The 16,047-nt window shown below is 40.6% G+C and overlaps 1 protein-coding gene across 3 annotated transcripts in view; it reads left to right on the top strand.

The window, feature by feature from the left end:
* Positions 1–14,724, top strand: part of LOC147457852 (uncharacterized) — a 38,508-nt gene extending 23,784 nt beyond the window's left edge. The window contains exons 3-7 of one of the 3 annotated variants that reach the window (XM_086512640.1): positions 11,541–11,585; positions 11,846–11,891; positions 12,622–12,871; positions 13,673–13,808; positions 14,242–14,402. In XM_086512640.1, the coding sequence (XP_086368766.1) occupies positions 11,541–11,585; positions 11,846–11,891; positions 12,622–12,871; positions 13,673–13,808; positions 14,242–14,259 (495 nt within the window). In that variant the 3' untranslated portion in view covers positions 14,260–14,402. Of the gene's footprint in view, positions 1–11,540; positions 11,586–11,845; positions 11,892–12,621; positions 12,872–13,672; positions 13,809–14,237 lie in introns of all 3 variants that reach the window. The other 2 variants (XM_086512638.1, XM_086512639.1) reach the window with 2 other exon arrangements.
* The last annotated feature ends 1,323 nt before the right edge of the window (positions 14,725–16,047 follow it).

Below are 16,047 nucleotides of genomic sequence, written 5' to 3' on the forward strand. Positions count from 1 at the left end.
CCTTGTCCCTCCAAGGAACATGTCATTCTTGAAAAAGCCCATCTTTTCCTACTGGCACTGATAGCCGGGCAATCTTTGAACAAGTGAGGAAGATCCTCACAAGCTATTTTGCAGCCACTACATCTATCTGGGCCAATCCCTCTAGCGTGAATTTTCATACCTCTTGATAGAGGCCTCAGTAACACCTTCCAAATAAAGCACTTCAATATTGACAAGGACCATTGTGGGGCCCAAATGCTCTTCACAACCGCCCCCCATCTTGCCTCCATCCACTGAATACTACATAGTTTATTGAGGGGAGAGAACCAATCAGGAAAGCCCATAAGAGACAAATAAACATCTTTGATCTTTGGTTTTCCAAAATGCATGTCCTTGGGCCACTGCCAGGCTTTCCACTCAAACTTGGAATCACAGACCGACATGCAACATTTGTCTAGCCCTTCTAGAACTTTGATTTCTTGTAGATTTTCTATCACACTAAGGTTGAACTAAGAAGCGAGTTGATCAAAATCTTTTTATTTCTTGTTATTGTAGTCCCAAAGATGCGCCATATGACTTAGGTATTCATCTTTTGAGTAGTGTCTCTCCAAAGAGGGTTCAAGGGCACATTACAAGAATTAGAGAGCGTGGGGCCATGTGAGAGATGGATTTCTGGAATTATCTAGTTAATTCTCCCCACTATATTGCCTCCACCACTCTCTCATACTTCCGCACTAGCTCCCCTATTATTCCTCCTAGTTTCAGGGGGGACCATGAAGGGGCAAATAGCTTGTTGTGCAACTGTAGCCCCTTCCACTTGACTCCCCGGGAGAAAAGTTTGCATGGATAATCGGGTTGATAATTCCCAACCCTCCTTGCTCCACCTATCTCACAATGGAATCCCACTGTTCCCATTGCTAAGGTGTCACTAGCCGGTGTCACTAGCCTTCACTAGCCAAAAAAAGTGCAAAGTGTTTTACCATAGTGGCATGGCTAGCTCTCAAGAGCTAGCACTATGAATTTCATTCCTATGTATTTTGGATGAACTATGATTACATGTATGTTTTAGGTGTCCTCCACACGTAGGGGGGTAATGGAGGGTTTTGAGGGTATTTGATTGATTTGATGGGTCTCTTACACTCTCACAGGCAAGTGAAGGGGGAGTAACCTTTGTATTTTCCAACTCATCCTCTCACACATCCATTCTTAGGGGACCTCCACATGCAAGGGGTAAACTGTTTGAGTTACACCTTCCCCCCTCCACTAACTGCACCAAAAGAGATGCAGTTGCAAAAGAAATGCATTACCCCTAGCCACTCGTGTGTGCTTGAGATGAGCAAAGTCACATCAATCAATTCAAGAGCTCCTTTGCCATTACCCATCTCCGTGTGGAGGGTACCGTAAGTACCCAAGTAGAAGCATTTTGGTAAAGCTATCGTCACGCGAGGCTTAGTTTTGAGTAATCCTCGACATATTTAGACCACAGCAATTACAGAAACTCAAAGGGTCATGGGGAGCAGCCTATAGTGAGAGGGAGTGTGAGGCGTAGGCAAGAGAAAACGGGAGCTCATCTACATGTGATTGGCTTACTTTCACAAATGTACCTCTTTTGGCAGAGGAACACTACTAACCTGGTGGAATGTACTCTCCTATGACTAGAGGTTGTTGGCAACTGTAACGGAGAACTAAGCTTCATGTGACAATGCCCTAAGCTATCGTCTCTAGTATCACTTTGATTCTACAATGACATGCAAGGCTCTCGTGACCATAGCTTTATCAAAATCAAATAGTAGTCAAGCAAGAAGTGAGAGCTCGGAAAATCCTAGCGATGGGAAGTTAATCTTTGTGTAGATGTCGAAGTGACAGACTAGAGTAGGTGCTAGGGCGTGGCCACGCCCCGTCCACTCATTATGACGAGCTCACCCCTTCTGCATGCACACCTAAACCCTAGTGCATGGCACCCCGCAAATTTACTCCCCCATCAAACCCTCGTCCTCTCGACTCTCCCTACGCAAGTGAAGCCCTTAAACTTTCACTGTTCCAAGAAGTGCTGCAGGCGCTCCCCAAGGCATGGCGCAGAGGCTCAAAGCAACCATCACTGAAGGAAGAGATGGAACCCCCGCATCATCCTTTCATCTCAAGACAGCAGCATCAGAGTGTGGCGAAGCTCATCTCTTAGGCTCTGCCCGAGGACATTCTCGAGGAAGAAAGCCTTGGACTTACTGCAAGAGGCCCTGCGCCAAGTCTTCGAGGTAAGCCCCATGTCACACTCCCTCCTTCTCAAATTAGGAAAAAGCAAAAGGATCTGGAAGAACATGCCCGAATCGGCTTGCTAGTTGGACCCTGCTTACCTGTTGATATCCTCAGAAGATGGATTAGAAATCAATGAGATTTCCTAGCTGCGGAGGTTGAAACTATTTAGGCTCTGCCCAAGGGACACTACCTATTTGTCTTCAAGACAACAGAGATGGCGTTCTTTGTCCTTGGTCATTGCCAATGGGTAATAAGGTCCTCTCCCTTGAGCCTCAGTTGAGCGCTTTTGGGAGTCCACCGCGAGCAGTAGGAGGAGAGGTGTGCAGCAGCAGGGGCAGCCAGCCAGAGACAGTGGATGTTCAAATTTAAGAAGCTGTGGGACACATCAATTCAACCCAAGAAATCAGTCCTCCTTTGGCTAATACTTGACAAAGCCCTGTGGTCTGGGGAGAAAAGTCTCAACGCAAGGGTATCCACGGGGATCTGTCTCAGATGCAATGTAGAAGTAGAGTTTATATTTCATTTATTTTTAAGCTATCCGCATCTCTTGGAGGCAACTGCTCCTAGCCGATTCTATAGGCATCCTGTCCTACTATTGGAACCGAAGTAGGATTGAATTTTTATGGATTATCTGAAAAGTGAGAAACAGTCATGTGGTTAATGTGGCTTACCAGGCTCCTAGCCTAGGCTCCTAGCCTGAAAGCGTTGTTTGTGGATTTCAATCTACAGGTGTTCAAAACAAAAAACAACGAAGCCAACCTATACTAACTGAGGAAGTGGATAATTAAAGACACAGAAAAAGCACACCAGGCAACGGAGACTGAAGATCTGGAACTCCCCATTAATAAGAGAAAGGTAGCTGAAATCAAGAACATGCTGGTTGCAAATATGGAATCCTCCGAGGCAGCGTTCAAGGTTATTTCCAAAGCCGGTAGCTTCACGGGAAAGATACAAGGAATGATCGACTCTCTGAAAGACTGAAGACGGACATGAAAGGATGTATATGGTTGGGTTGTATGGTCGACAATAGGTGTTTGTATCTAGTCAAAGAGTGAGTCGGTTTTGTAAAGGGAGAGTTTCCCTAGGATGGATATGGTCCGAGTCATGGTCTGGAGGTATCCCATGGTTGTAATTTTGTCTCTCTTCTTCTGTTAATATAACTTTCAACTCTTTGTTGGAAAATAAAATAAAATTGAATAGTAGAGACCGAAAATCGAATATATACTCCATAACGAATTTCAGATTGGAAAAACGGATTCCGATATTAGTACACTTGCCTTGCTAGTTGCAAGGTACGTTTTGAGTCTTCTGCTGCTGTCTTCCAACGCCGCTGCCCTGCCGAAGAAAGGTTCAAAGCGCTTTTAAAGCACGCACACAGTCTTCCAGATTCCAATTCCCGCTGTATCTCGTCTTTTAAAGCTTTCTGTGTCCTGTCCTTCCCTTCCTTGGCATTTCGAATAGCTGCAGCCTTCCGAGGAAGCGCTTTATTGCTTCAGTCCTCTTCTTCCAATCATCACTCACTCGGAGGCCGGATCCTCGACGACCCTTAAATACTATCCGCATACCAAGGTCTCCATAGTCAAGTTTCTACTGCATAGTTATTAGAGCTACTTTTAAAAAACAACTATGGCTCCATTGTGGTCACGCGCTGCATTACCGAGAGGCATAGGCAATGGTCACGCGAGACACAGTTATCAGTTATTTCACTCGATAACTATGCCTTATTAGTCATGGTCATGTGAATAGGCTGAGTAGGGGTAGGGGGCACCCAATCATTTTAAATCGAAAAATGGCCTCAATAGCTCACAAGCGAAAGCCAAAGGTAATTAAAGGGAAGGGTGGGAATAGGAGGATTGAGAAGGGGGGAGGCAAGGCAAGTGGATGCCATGCGCCGTTCTTCTTCTTCTTCTTCTTCTTCTTCTTCCTCTCTCTCTCTCTCTCTCTCTCGCGCGCGCGCTCACGAAGCACCTCGCTGAGGTGGCTAAGTCTCTCTCTCTCTCTCTCTCTCTCTCTCTCTGTCTCTCTCTCTCTCTCTCTCTCTGCACCTCATTGAGGTGGAGATGATGGACAAGACAGGAGAGCAAGGCATGTGTGTGTGTGTGAATTCTCTGATGTTAGTCAGGCGATGTTGCTATAGACACTTGTCATGGCCAATGCCCCCGAGGGGATCTTGCTGCAGACGGCTTGTGGCAAAGAGACAAAGATGACCAGATGCGCAGACCTCTGTGCAAAAGGCAATGGGAAAAATCGCGCACATGGGAGTGGGCGTGAGGCAGACGTGAGCGAATATTCTCCCTTATAGATTTTATTTACAAGCGACCCACTAGAACTGTGCTCGAGAATTTGTAACTATAGTTGTTCACTTGAAGGTCCATTCCCTACATGCAAGGCTCATTGCATGCGTGTAAAAAGGCGCAATCTGGATTGTGGCGATTCTCAACACCTTCTGCGCCACACAAAAGTTGCTTCGTCGTGTAGAGTCTGGCCACTTCAACCATCATTCCCTCCCTCTATTCTGGCCACTTCAACCATCATTCCCTCCCTCTATCGGCTTACCTTGGTCATCATGTACTATTTTCACCTCCATGTGGCAGTTTCATTTCGCTAATGTGCATCGCCTAACCACAAGGTGTGTATATTTTGTTTTGTCAAGCATTAATTGGAAGGATTTCATTCACGTGATCACAAACACGCGAACATGTTGATAACGTTGAGTGATCACTTTTTAAAACACGTGATCACATTACATGTTCATCTCACCTTCTTATGGACCTGCAAAGACCACCCAAACCGGTATTCTCACTGGGCTTTTCCATATCTGGGACGCCTGTGAGACGGGTTTTTGCCATATCCAAGCCCGCCATGAAAAAATAATATAGTCCCGACGAGCTTTTGGTGGGTTATCATGTCACCATTCAGCCGCTTAAATGTGATCTTGTAAAGTGTAATTATGTGAATATATCAATAACACATGGTAATCACAAAAAACTTCACATATCCTTGATAAATTGAGATGTCTCAGTAGGCACAATATAAGTTACCATTTGCATTGAAGTACTATGCACTCAACTTTGCTACTATGCTGTCTTTGGCATAGTTGTTTTTGTAACCAGCTTACGTATTTATGAAGTCTCTGTTGACAAATTGCAGATGAAATCTGTCCGCAACATGGCTGCATGGCAGTTGTTGAAGCTTTGTTGTTGTGTAGTGAGCAACCACTACCTTCACGTCTAGTCAATCTCGAGAACACACTCACTTTATCTTTTTTACCGACCCTTCTTGGTCATTTTTTTAATTTCCACCTCCACGCGTCCGTTTTGTGACAGAACTTTGCAACCCGTGACCATTCAAGGTGTCAAATTTTCCAAGCCTTTAATAATGCAAACCTAGTTGGAGATAGTTATTAGAACGGATAACTATGCCCTGCGTGACCATGCCCTATGTAGAGCTTATTCGCACACTCGGTTAAACTTCGTGCATGTAGATCTTTAGCCTTCCGCAGAGGCAAGGCTTATTGTGATGTCATCGTTTATCCCTTCATGGACCCTTCACTTGTGAACGATATCCCAAAGTCCATTGAAACCGCTTGCAAGAGAATGCACTAGCTAGATTATGAAGGTGCCTCTTAAGCCAGCTAGAGTGCAATAGGGAGTACCGCCACAAGGGGTATAACAATTACCACCACACCTAGGGAGTAATTGTTATGAATTACCCCTCCTTCCAATAACTTGGCCTCAAATAGGTTCAGTCAGGATTTTCTAACATTACAAGGACTCCACACAAGGAGGGGCATCTATTTTCCAGTTACCTCCTCCCTCCACTAACTGCACCTCTTAGAGGTGCAATTGGATTAATTTACAAAAGCTACCCCCTCCCATTACGTGCGTGCGTGAGTTGCAGTCATGTCAAAATGTCTGGTCAATTAAGTCTCACCTCTTACACTTGCTTGTATGGAGTCCCACTAAATCCCCCTTTCTCATGCATATGTGTTTGTGAAAAGTGACAAAAATTTATCAAATCAATCTTGCCTTACATATTGCCCCCTCTTGTGTGGGGTCCTCCTTGTCCTATGAATTGTAGGATTTGAGGTCTCTAGGTAGAAGCAATGGGCAATTGCTTCTTGAATGGATCACTCATAGATGAACAAAACAGAAGGATTTTGGAGGTCAAAGGTCAACATTTATGGGGTGTTGCATTGTTGCTACTAATGGGTTCTCTACTCTCTTTTTGTTTTTTTTTGGAGATGAGAATTAAATTTAGAAAAGGGAGAAAATATTACAATAAATCCTTGAACGTAAGGAAAGAGGCCATCCATGAACAATGTTAGTGGCAGCGGGCTTAAAAGAGAAAGGATGGTAGACAAAAAATGGTCAAATAAATAGAAAAACCAAAGTCTATACAAGATAGCCTTCATAATGCAAAAGGGGAGAATATCCTTTGATACAAGGATCAAGTAAGATCGTTTTTTTTTAGTACAAAAAGGAACTGCCTTGAGGACTCTCCACCCTGGTACCCTATTATATAAGCCCTTCGTTTGAGAATGACACACAGAATAAAAATTCAACTTTGTACCAAGGTTATTAAAGAAGGCACGACCAAAATTTCATGTATTGCGGGGATCGTGATCACTCAGAGTAGACTTGGGCATCCCATGATGCTTGAAAATATGAGTTAGAAAAACCCTAGCCATATAATATTCTTATATTGTTTTATTCACACGAATAAAGTGAGCTTGTTTGCTAGATCTGTCTATAATGGTCCAGATTATGTAATTTCTAGTCTGAGTCTTAGGGAGATGCACAATTAAATCCATGCAATTCTCTCCAAAGGTTTATTAGCCACGAGCAAAGGTTGGAGCAATGCACCTAGACATCTTATGCTAATCGTACTTCACTTTCTAGAAAACGAAGCATTTTATGACATACTCATCATGTGTTCTTTTAGGCTTGGCCAAAAGAAATACCATTCCAATACTAAGGTCATAGGAAAAATACCACAGTGTTCTACATATGGAGAAGCATATGCTTCATCCATGATTCTCCTCTTCAATGGTGCTGCCACAAAAATTTATTGGTGGTGGTAGGGGTAACCATCCAACTTTGATTAAAGATATTCATTCTCTCCATTTTTTAGCTTTCTCAAAATGGAGGAGAAGCCAAGGTCCTTTGGTACACGTTGAGAAGTGATTCAAGTTCTTGATATAGGGAAGTGATTGCATTCACCCTCACACGTCTAAACAGTACATCCGCAGTCACATTCTTACTGCTAGTTGTATGATGGTTCTGAAAATGAAGCATGTACAACAAGTTTTCCCTTTTCATCTACTTCTCATAATATAATATTTGATGTGTAAGGAAATACCGTAGACTTTGATGATCAGTTTTGATTACAAAAGCCGCTCTTGAAGAATAATGCTTCCAAGGAAGCAAGACATGAATTATAGCCATAAGCTCCTTCTCGTGTATCGAGGCATTCTACTCTCAGAAGTCACTGCATGGGCTTCTTGGTTAAGCACTACAACGATAAAATATCCTAAATCATCATAGTGGAACTCAAATGGTTTCCTTAAGTCTGAGACTGTCAGAATAAGACTGCGATTCATGATCAATAAGTACTTTAGCTTGTCAAAGGCGGCTTTTTTTCAAGCTCCCCATTTGAAAGGGATCTGATTCTTGGTTAGGTCATGGAATAGTCCTCCTACATGAGCAAAGCGTCAGATAAACCTTCGATAATTTAAACACAATCCCAAAAAGCTATGTACTTAATGTACAAAATGAGGAGTTGGCTAGTCTTGTACAACTTGCATCTTTGTTGGATCCATACTCACTTGATTGTGAGAGACTAAATGGCCTAAATAGTGAATCTTTGTTTGAAAGAACTCACTTTTCTTTGCATTTCCATGCAACTCATGCTAACATAGTTTATAAAACACTGTATCGAAGTGCTTTCGATGTTCTTCTTTTAAGTTTAATTAAGGAGATTAGTATGGACTCATGCTGACCACACAAGTCGTGAAACACTATATCCAAGTGCTTTTGATGTTTCTCTTTTGACTTTGAGAAGATTGGAATGAATTGAAAATACGATTCATCATTTGGTTGAATGTAGGAGCAACCAAAAGGCATGAGCAAAAATTCATAAAGTCAAAAGTGGTGTAGAAAGCAGTCTTATGATTATCTTCAGGGGTGATGCATATTGGATGATACCCGCTTTATAAGTCTACTTGAAGAAAGACACTTGCACCATGTGACTTGTCAAGAATGTTATCAATCCAAGGAATTGGGAAGTGATTCTTGATTATAATTTTGTTTAGAGATCGGTATAAAATCTATGCACATTCAAAACATGCATCTTTCTCTTGCAGTAATAGAACTAGAGAGCAGTAGGGAAAAATACTTGGTGTGTTGTACTCGACCTTTCTCCAGGAGCTCCCTGACTTTCTTCAACCTCTTGTTAAGTAAGACGTAACCCATAGGGGGGTAGGTTACAAGTAGATCTACTTGATATGAGATCAATGCGATGATCTTCAAGACATTCCAGAAATAGCTTATCCAAAAGAGTTTCAATGAAACAATCCTTATACCTTTCAATAGATTGAAAATATTTAATTTCAAGGGTCAAGAGAAAACTCTCTTTAGAATTATCATTTTCTTGTACAAAAACCAAATAAGCATAAATGCATTTCTATATTTCCTTTTTAATGAGGATATGGCTTACAATAGCGAATAGCCAATCCCCAATGCTAGCAAAGGGTTTAACTTTCTTTCCCTCATGTTCAAAAGTGAGGGACTTCTCCACATAAACTAGGATTGGTTGGATGTGGAAGTGCCATGATATACTGAGGATAATGTCACATCCTTCCATGCGTGCTATTAAAAATGATTTATGGTCCTTGTGCTCACTAATCCAAAGATTGAGTTGTCCTTGCATAGGAGTTGCATTAGAGGTGAGCCCCTCAAATGTCAATCTAGATGTGACTAGAGTGCCAAGATGAGCAGGTGCAAGGCTCAAGTTTTCTACAATATCAAGTGAAATGAAGTTGTCCGTAGATCTTGAATCATAGAGAATCAATACTCGCTGGTTATTCAAAAATCCCCAACCTTTTAGAAGCCGACATTTCCCTTTCTTCGTTTCAGTATTCCCTTGTACATAAAAAATAGAATGCAAGCTTGGTGGAGCGAGCTCCTTCTTCGTTTGTTATTTCCTTGACGGTGTTTGTTCCTACCATTGCTATCGAACAGGGGAGTTAGACTTCATGTGTCCTTTTTCTCCATAGTAGAAATATTTTCTTCTTCCTTGAAGGATTGTACTTGAGTGGACGAGAGATATTTAAGCCGCTTATTTTGGTACCCTCTGGCTTCTTAGGTTGATCAGGGTCCTCTCAGGGGGACAATTTCTACCTTGGTTAGCATGATTGTCATATACCTCTATTTATCTTGTATGGTAGGTGCTTTCTTCCATCCTTCGAGGAGTTCTTATAGAGTGTAGGTCTTCAACAACGATTGTCGACTCCATCATCCTCTAAGGGTACCATGGGGATACACCATGATACTCTTTCAAAGCTATGGTTGAAGTCATGGTTCAAACTTTCGCATCTTTTCCTCGTCGGAAATATTCATGGAAGTGGCAAATTTTAGAATACTTGTCAACGTAGGTCGTGACTTTCTCATGTTTCTTTTGGGCGAGCCAGTCCCATTCCTTCTAGATATCCTTTTCAAAGTCGAGTGGAAGGAATTGTTCATAAAATTCAGATTTGAATTGAGTCCATGTTATGGCTTGAGTACCTTCCAGAATCTTTGCCAACCACCAATTGCTTGTTGTCCACTTGAGATACATCCCAACATGACATCTTTACTGTCATTTAGCAAAGAAACCTCTTTTTCCATAACTTTATGCTAGGTAGGCAGATTCTTTTGATCCAACGATCCCTCGTGGAGTGCGGCATCTCTTTCCCTACTTTCCACCAAGGATGTCATGGACTATCTTTATGCAAACAAACAATAGGTAACCCAATAAATGGAAATCTATTTCTTTTGGTTGATTTTCTTCCTCATTCATAGCATTGCAATATTCCGATTGTTTAAATGACTCAAGAGATATTGCCAAGTTTTCTGTCATCCTTCTTAAGTCCTTCAACATAGGAAAAAATTGAAATCCTGTCTATGCTCTTCTAGCCAAAATGATTAATTTACTACAATGCACTCAATCTTCTACTCTGTTGAATTTTGTGTGATACACATGCTCTCTTGGGCCTCTTCTCTTTCTCATTGTGATGGGTGGGTTATGCTAGCCCTATTAAGAGTGAATGGAGAGTGTCTTATGGAAGGGTACCCTATTAGCCAATTAATGGTGACCACTAATGCCTCTAACTGTTTGCACAAAACACTACATATTTATTGCAAAGTGATGAAGTTTCCATGTACCATTTGTAGGCCATCTTTTCAAATTTTGAATTGACATATGATCAACACCACAAAGGTGGTGATTTACATTGAGACTACTCTTTCCATCTTGCATGGAGTAACTAGGAACAAGGAGTCTTAAGTAATTAAGCTAGATGAAGATTTCTGGCTATTGGGCATTCTTATGGGGTTTAACATCTATATCAAACAAGAAAGAATCTGTTCATGGCCCAATTTAAATAAAATACCATGAATAAATTGCATGCCACCATTATCAGATGGTGGATCTTTAAGAAATTATGCATATAGTGTACCTTTAAAGGTCTCAAAAAAACCATTTTATTTACATGTTACAAGGTTATAAAGTAATAACTTTTTCTTTTGAAAAAAGGTAATGCACTAGAAAAATCCTTTATTTACACAAATTGAATAAAATATTAAAGATTTTGTCAAAGAAAATACACCTCTAAAATTCTATGGTATTAAATGTACCCCCCCGTCCCCAAGAGAGAGTTCGAACTTGAAAATAGGTAAGTTTAGCACATAAACTCATTTTGAAAGGAGGTGTATTACAATGAACCTCCTTATACATTCTCATGGTATTAAACGTATCCCCCTTACAGAGGGAGTGGTCGAACTTAAAAACAAGTAAGTTTAGCACATAAGTTCATTGGAAGAATTAGAGAGCTACAATTAGAGATGGATTTCTAAAATTTTTTTCCGAATTAAATACAAAGATTATGGAAAAATCGTCAACTAAGTCATGGCCATGTGTAGGTGGGGATGGTCTTCTAATATACCATAAACCATTATGTTTCTTCTTGTTTGTGGCTCTGGTTGTTGTTATCAAACACTTTCAATGCAACATCCAAAAAATTTCACTTGCTTTTCCTTGAATGTATGTAGGCGAGTCGGGATCATGATTGCCCCAACGAATTATTGATGCCTAAGGTCAATGAAGCAAACTTCCCACCAACTATATGTTTTAATTGGCTTTAAATCCTAATTTCCTAAATTTTAGCAATCTCCTATGATGTTTATCAGTGTGGTCTCAGCATGCGCAAACGTTGCCTTGGGTTCTATTTTGATGACAACTTATAACATGCATGACTGTGTTTTTGAAACATTTCTTCAACTTTGTTGAAGCAATGTAGGCGTCTCATTTCTATATGCATGTTTTTGTGGATAACTCATGTCTTGTTGTTTTACAGATGTATAGGACAGTGAAGACGAGTGACAAATCTACTTTAAGTGGAGGTAAGTAATGTTAAATCTTGTTTTTTGAAAAAAATAAGAAGCACACTGTGAATTCAATTAGAGAGAATGTTTTTTGTATCTTCACCAATAAGTTGATTTCCGTGGATAAACTGTGGGTTTAAAGTCCCACAATAAGTTTTAGATAGATTCTCATTATAATCCCCATATTGTAGACTACGACAACATCATGAGTTGTTGTGACTCGTGAGGGAGGGAGCACGCTGACACTCCCCTCCCACATGTGCATCTAGCTAGGCATGTGGTCCCTTCCAAGCAATAGCTAATGATGTTCAACACTATAGTGAAAAATTATGAGGAAAGGGCTAGTTTCTTACATTGGAAAATGTTAGAAACTTGTTGTGGCTTATGGTCTCATGGTGGCTCCCTCTATCACCCGATGTATGATCACGTGCTATGGATGAGTTGGTGGGACATTTGTTGGTAGAGGTCATGGCTCGGTTGGAGCATGGCTATCAATGTAACTTTTTTGTTTTCGTAATATTTATCTATACTGACAATTGTGAGTTTGGGAAAAAGAAAAAAAAAATTTGTTGTGGCAAAGCATATTATCAGCGGCCACTGATAATATATGATTGCATTTTTAGAGAGTTTAGTACGGTGCGAAATGGATATACTCAAGGCATGTATCCAGCCATGTAAAGGTATTAAAATTAGCAGGAAAAACAATGATAATATTGAAAAATGGCTAACATAGAGTGCTGAATTGCAGGTTTTGCAGAAGTCTTTGGATCATCGTTCTTACGACCCTCGCATGAGTTTGTAAGCCATCGAGGGAGCCAGCTTGGTGAGGCAACGTGCCTACGAAGCCATAATCCATTCAAGTGCAAGGAGGATCAGCTTAGCCTCATAAACGTTGGCGATACTCGTGCCATCCTTGGGCTGACAACGTCGTCAAGAGGCTCCCATACTCTTCTTCAGGACGAAGTAGTTAACAATGGCTTTTGGAGCACGTCCACAAGGTAGCCACCTTACTATTCTAATATCTGATCATGTAATTTGGTGCACCACTTAAAGTGACTGCATGCATAGAAACTCTAGATAGACTAAGTGCTTGAGAGAGAGAGAGAGAGAGAGCATTATGAGATCTTTTATTTTTATTTTGCCGTCTCACTTGCACGAGCTAGTTTTATGGGATTGCACCCACTCATCCACACCTCATGCCCCCCCCGGGTTGAACCATAATGGGTGTGCCTAAATTCACAAGAAGTTTTGGACAAATTCTCACAATAATTCTCACATTGTGACTCACCTCAACATCATGAGCTTCTGTGAGGGAGGCACTGCATACCTAGCTAGGTACTATTGGGGGCAGAGGACCGCCGGCCCGGTGGGGGGGCCGGTGGTCCTCTGCCCCCAATCGTACCTTGCTAGGTATGCGGTGCCCTCGAGCAGAAGCTCATGATGTTATGCATTGTATGGAAAACACTGACAAAGACTCCGTTTTACTACATGAGAAAATTTCTAAATCTTCTTGTGAAAGGCCCTCACCTTAACCACCAGGAAAACACCCTTTGGACAATTATGAGAATGTTTCTTACTACTATGAAGGAAGTATCAAACTAATCCATATGCTCAAAACATTTTGGGTGGGATAACATGAACCCAAGTCTATAATTTCTTTTTGAATTCTTGCTCCCATTATTTGGTAGAAAGACTATCAAAAGCAACTATAATCACTTTCATGTTTTCGATTCTTCTAGTAATCGCTAATTAATAGTAAATATTAAATGGTTACTAAAGGTATTAGGTGCATTTTGCAGGATGTCATGGCCACCTCTAAAAGATATGGATGTCGAAGGTCGGATGCTAAAGGTAGAACCAAGGTTTAGATCACAACCATCCTTTGTTCTACAACAAAGGACATTTCCAAGCCAATATAGTCATAAGCCTTCCTTGGTATGTTCAACATGAAAACCACCAAGAAAAGAAAATGCATACACATGTAATATGTTGTTGCGGTGAGTGAGTTCAAAGCACAGTTGTGAAGGAAGAGTCCGTTAGAGTTGCACAACTAATCATGCATTCATGGGGTGTGGCTTAAGGGTGTAAGTTGTGGTTATTTTTGGTGTTCACCCAAATTATGAGTGTATTTTTCATAGATCTAAATGGAACTAGCCAATGTGACTCTTCATTTAGTTAATGCCTCTTTTGTAAACACTACATTAGAAGTAGGAATATAAATCAAGAACCAATACTCCTAAAAGTCATTAGTTTTTTTGGGAAGACAAAAAAATTATCCCTTTCATTTAAATCTTGAGCACACCACAATATTTAATAAGGTTTACTCACGTTTGCTAACTCCAATTTTCTTTATGATATGAGAAGGCAGAGTGTCGACTCATTGTAGGAGGAAATGGTTGTGTGCCATCCACGAGCAACAAAGTTGAGGAAGAAGCGAGAAAATTTGAAATCATGCACGAAAAGGTGCAAAGCTTGCTATCCCCCCAACAACAAGCAGGAGTGTCTGTTGTTCCTCCTAACCTGGAGCTCACTCTTGCTACTACCCATGAACTTCCCTTGCTAAAATGTTGAGGTTCTTTTTTCCTTTGTCTAGACATGCCAATGCCACCCTAATGGGGCTACACTAGGTCATCTTTTGGTTGCATATATCATGATACACTCCCCTCCAAGATGTCTCCTATTTTTTCCATTTAAGTTCAAATCCATGGGCCATGTACCAAAAATTCTTGTGCTCTGATGAGGGGACCACAAGTACGTCCTCTTACCTAATTAGTGCTTTTGTATCTATTGGTATTCATACGTGTAACTTGTCTACTATTATTTCCTTTTTCAATGAATCCTCGATCCCTAATTTTTTGAGTCCATTATTGACATTAGCCTCCATTATTAGTTCTTTCCTCCCGTGATTTCATATAATTACTCTTTAAGTATGTAATTTAAGAGCTTGATTGCTTATCTATGGTGTATTCCTTAAAAATCATTATTCAATGAGGTCCTAGAAAATATTGGTGGATTTTTTGTAAAACATGTTAAAATTTTGTGGAGACTAGCATTTAAGATTGTCTTCATCAATATCTTTTAAATGGTATATGACATAGTAGGGTATGCTAGGTATTAAACTCTAAAATAAAATCTAATTAAGGAGCTAGGCTAGTTGTGTGTCAGGGACAAGTTATTGGTTGGCACCTTATCATGCTTTCAAGTATTCAAAGTAGTTGATTTTAATAAATGCAGCAATGTAAAACCAAGCCATATTTTCTCCCATTCATGCTACAACGAGGAGGATTCCCCCCCCCCCCCCCCCCCTCTTTCTCTCTCTCTCTCTCTCTCTCTCTCTCTCTCTCTCTCTCTCTCTCTCTCTCTCACACACACACACACACACACACACACACACACACACACGGCAACCATACACTCTTATTTCTATCATTGTCAATTGGAGTCCATAGTAAAATTTGGTATAACCAAAAGCTATCAAGGCTACAAAAAGAGGGAAATGCGGCTATAGAAGCAAGCAAAAGCTCCGAGCTGATAATAGATTTCGATTTGATAAGCTCTCCAACCTTGTGTTTACAACTTATCAAATGACGCTACAATATTTTAGTTATGGATGCAAGGAGCTGTAGTGGTTTGCAACTTTTATCAAATGGTGTTGATTTGATTGGATCCTAAGTGTTGGTCAAAGCTATGGCTTTGAACTCTTGGATGTGCTCTTCAAGAAGGCTTTACAGATCGCAAATTAGAGGCCAAATAGAGAAGATACAGTCAATTGATTTTTTTTAACAACTAGGTTTGCAAGGATTTTTCTTCCTTTGGTGTGCATCTATTCGAGGATTTTCTTAGCTTTCTAGGTTTTTAGGTAGTATTATTCAATGTGATTTGTGAGATGTGATTTACAATACTAAGATTACACTTAATTTGGTCACAATAAGCTCATTTTAGTTGAAAATTTAACAGACTTGGGTGGTTTTTTACCTTTGTTATATAAATAAGAGAGATAAAAGTTGTGAAAAGTTAAGTCTTGTAGCTTCAATTTAATTCTTGGGATAAGGGCACTAAGATGGACTCAATCATCTTTTAGAGTGTCCAATTTGGGCTTGTTTTTGGCCAAATTTCCAATTCTCTAAGAAAACTACTGCCTCTAAGACGTGAAACGAAAAATGCTTTTTAAGCA

Source organism: Adiantum capillus-veneris, chromosome 5 (assembly GCF_014529385.1).
Source record: "Adiantum capillus-veneris isolate H3 chromosome 5, ASM1452938v2, whole genome shotgun sequence".
Lineage (NCBI taxonomy): Eukaryota > Viridiplantae > Streptophyta > Polypodiopsida > Polypodiales > Pteridaceae > Adiantum > Adiantum capillus-veneris.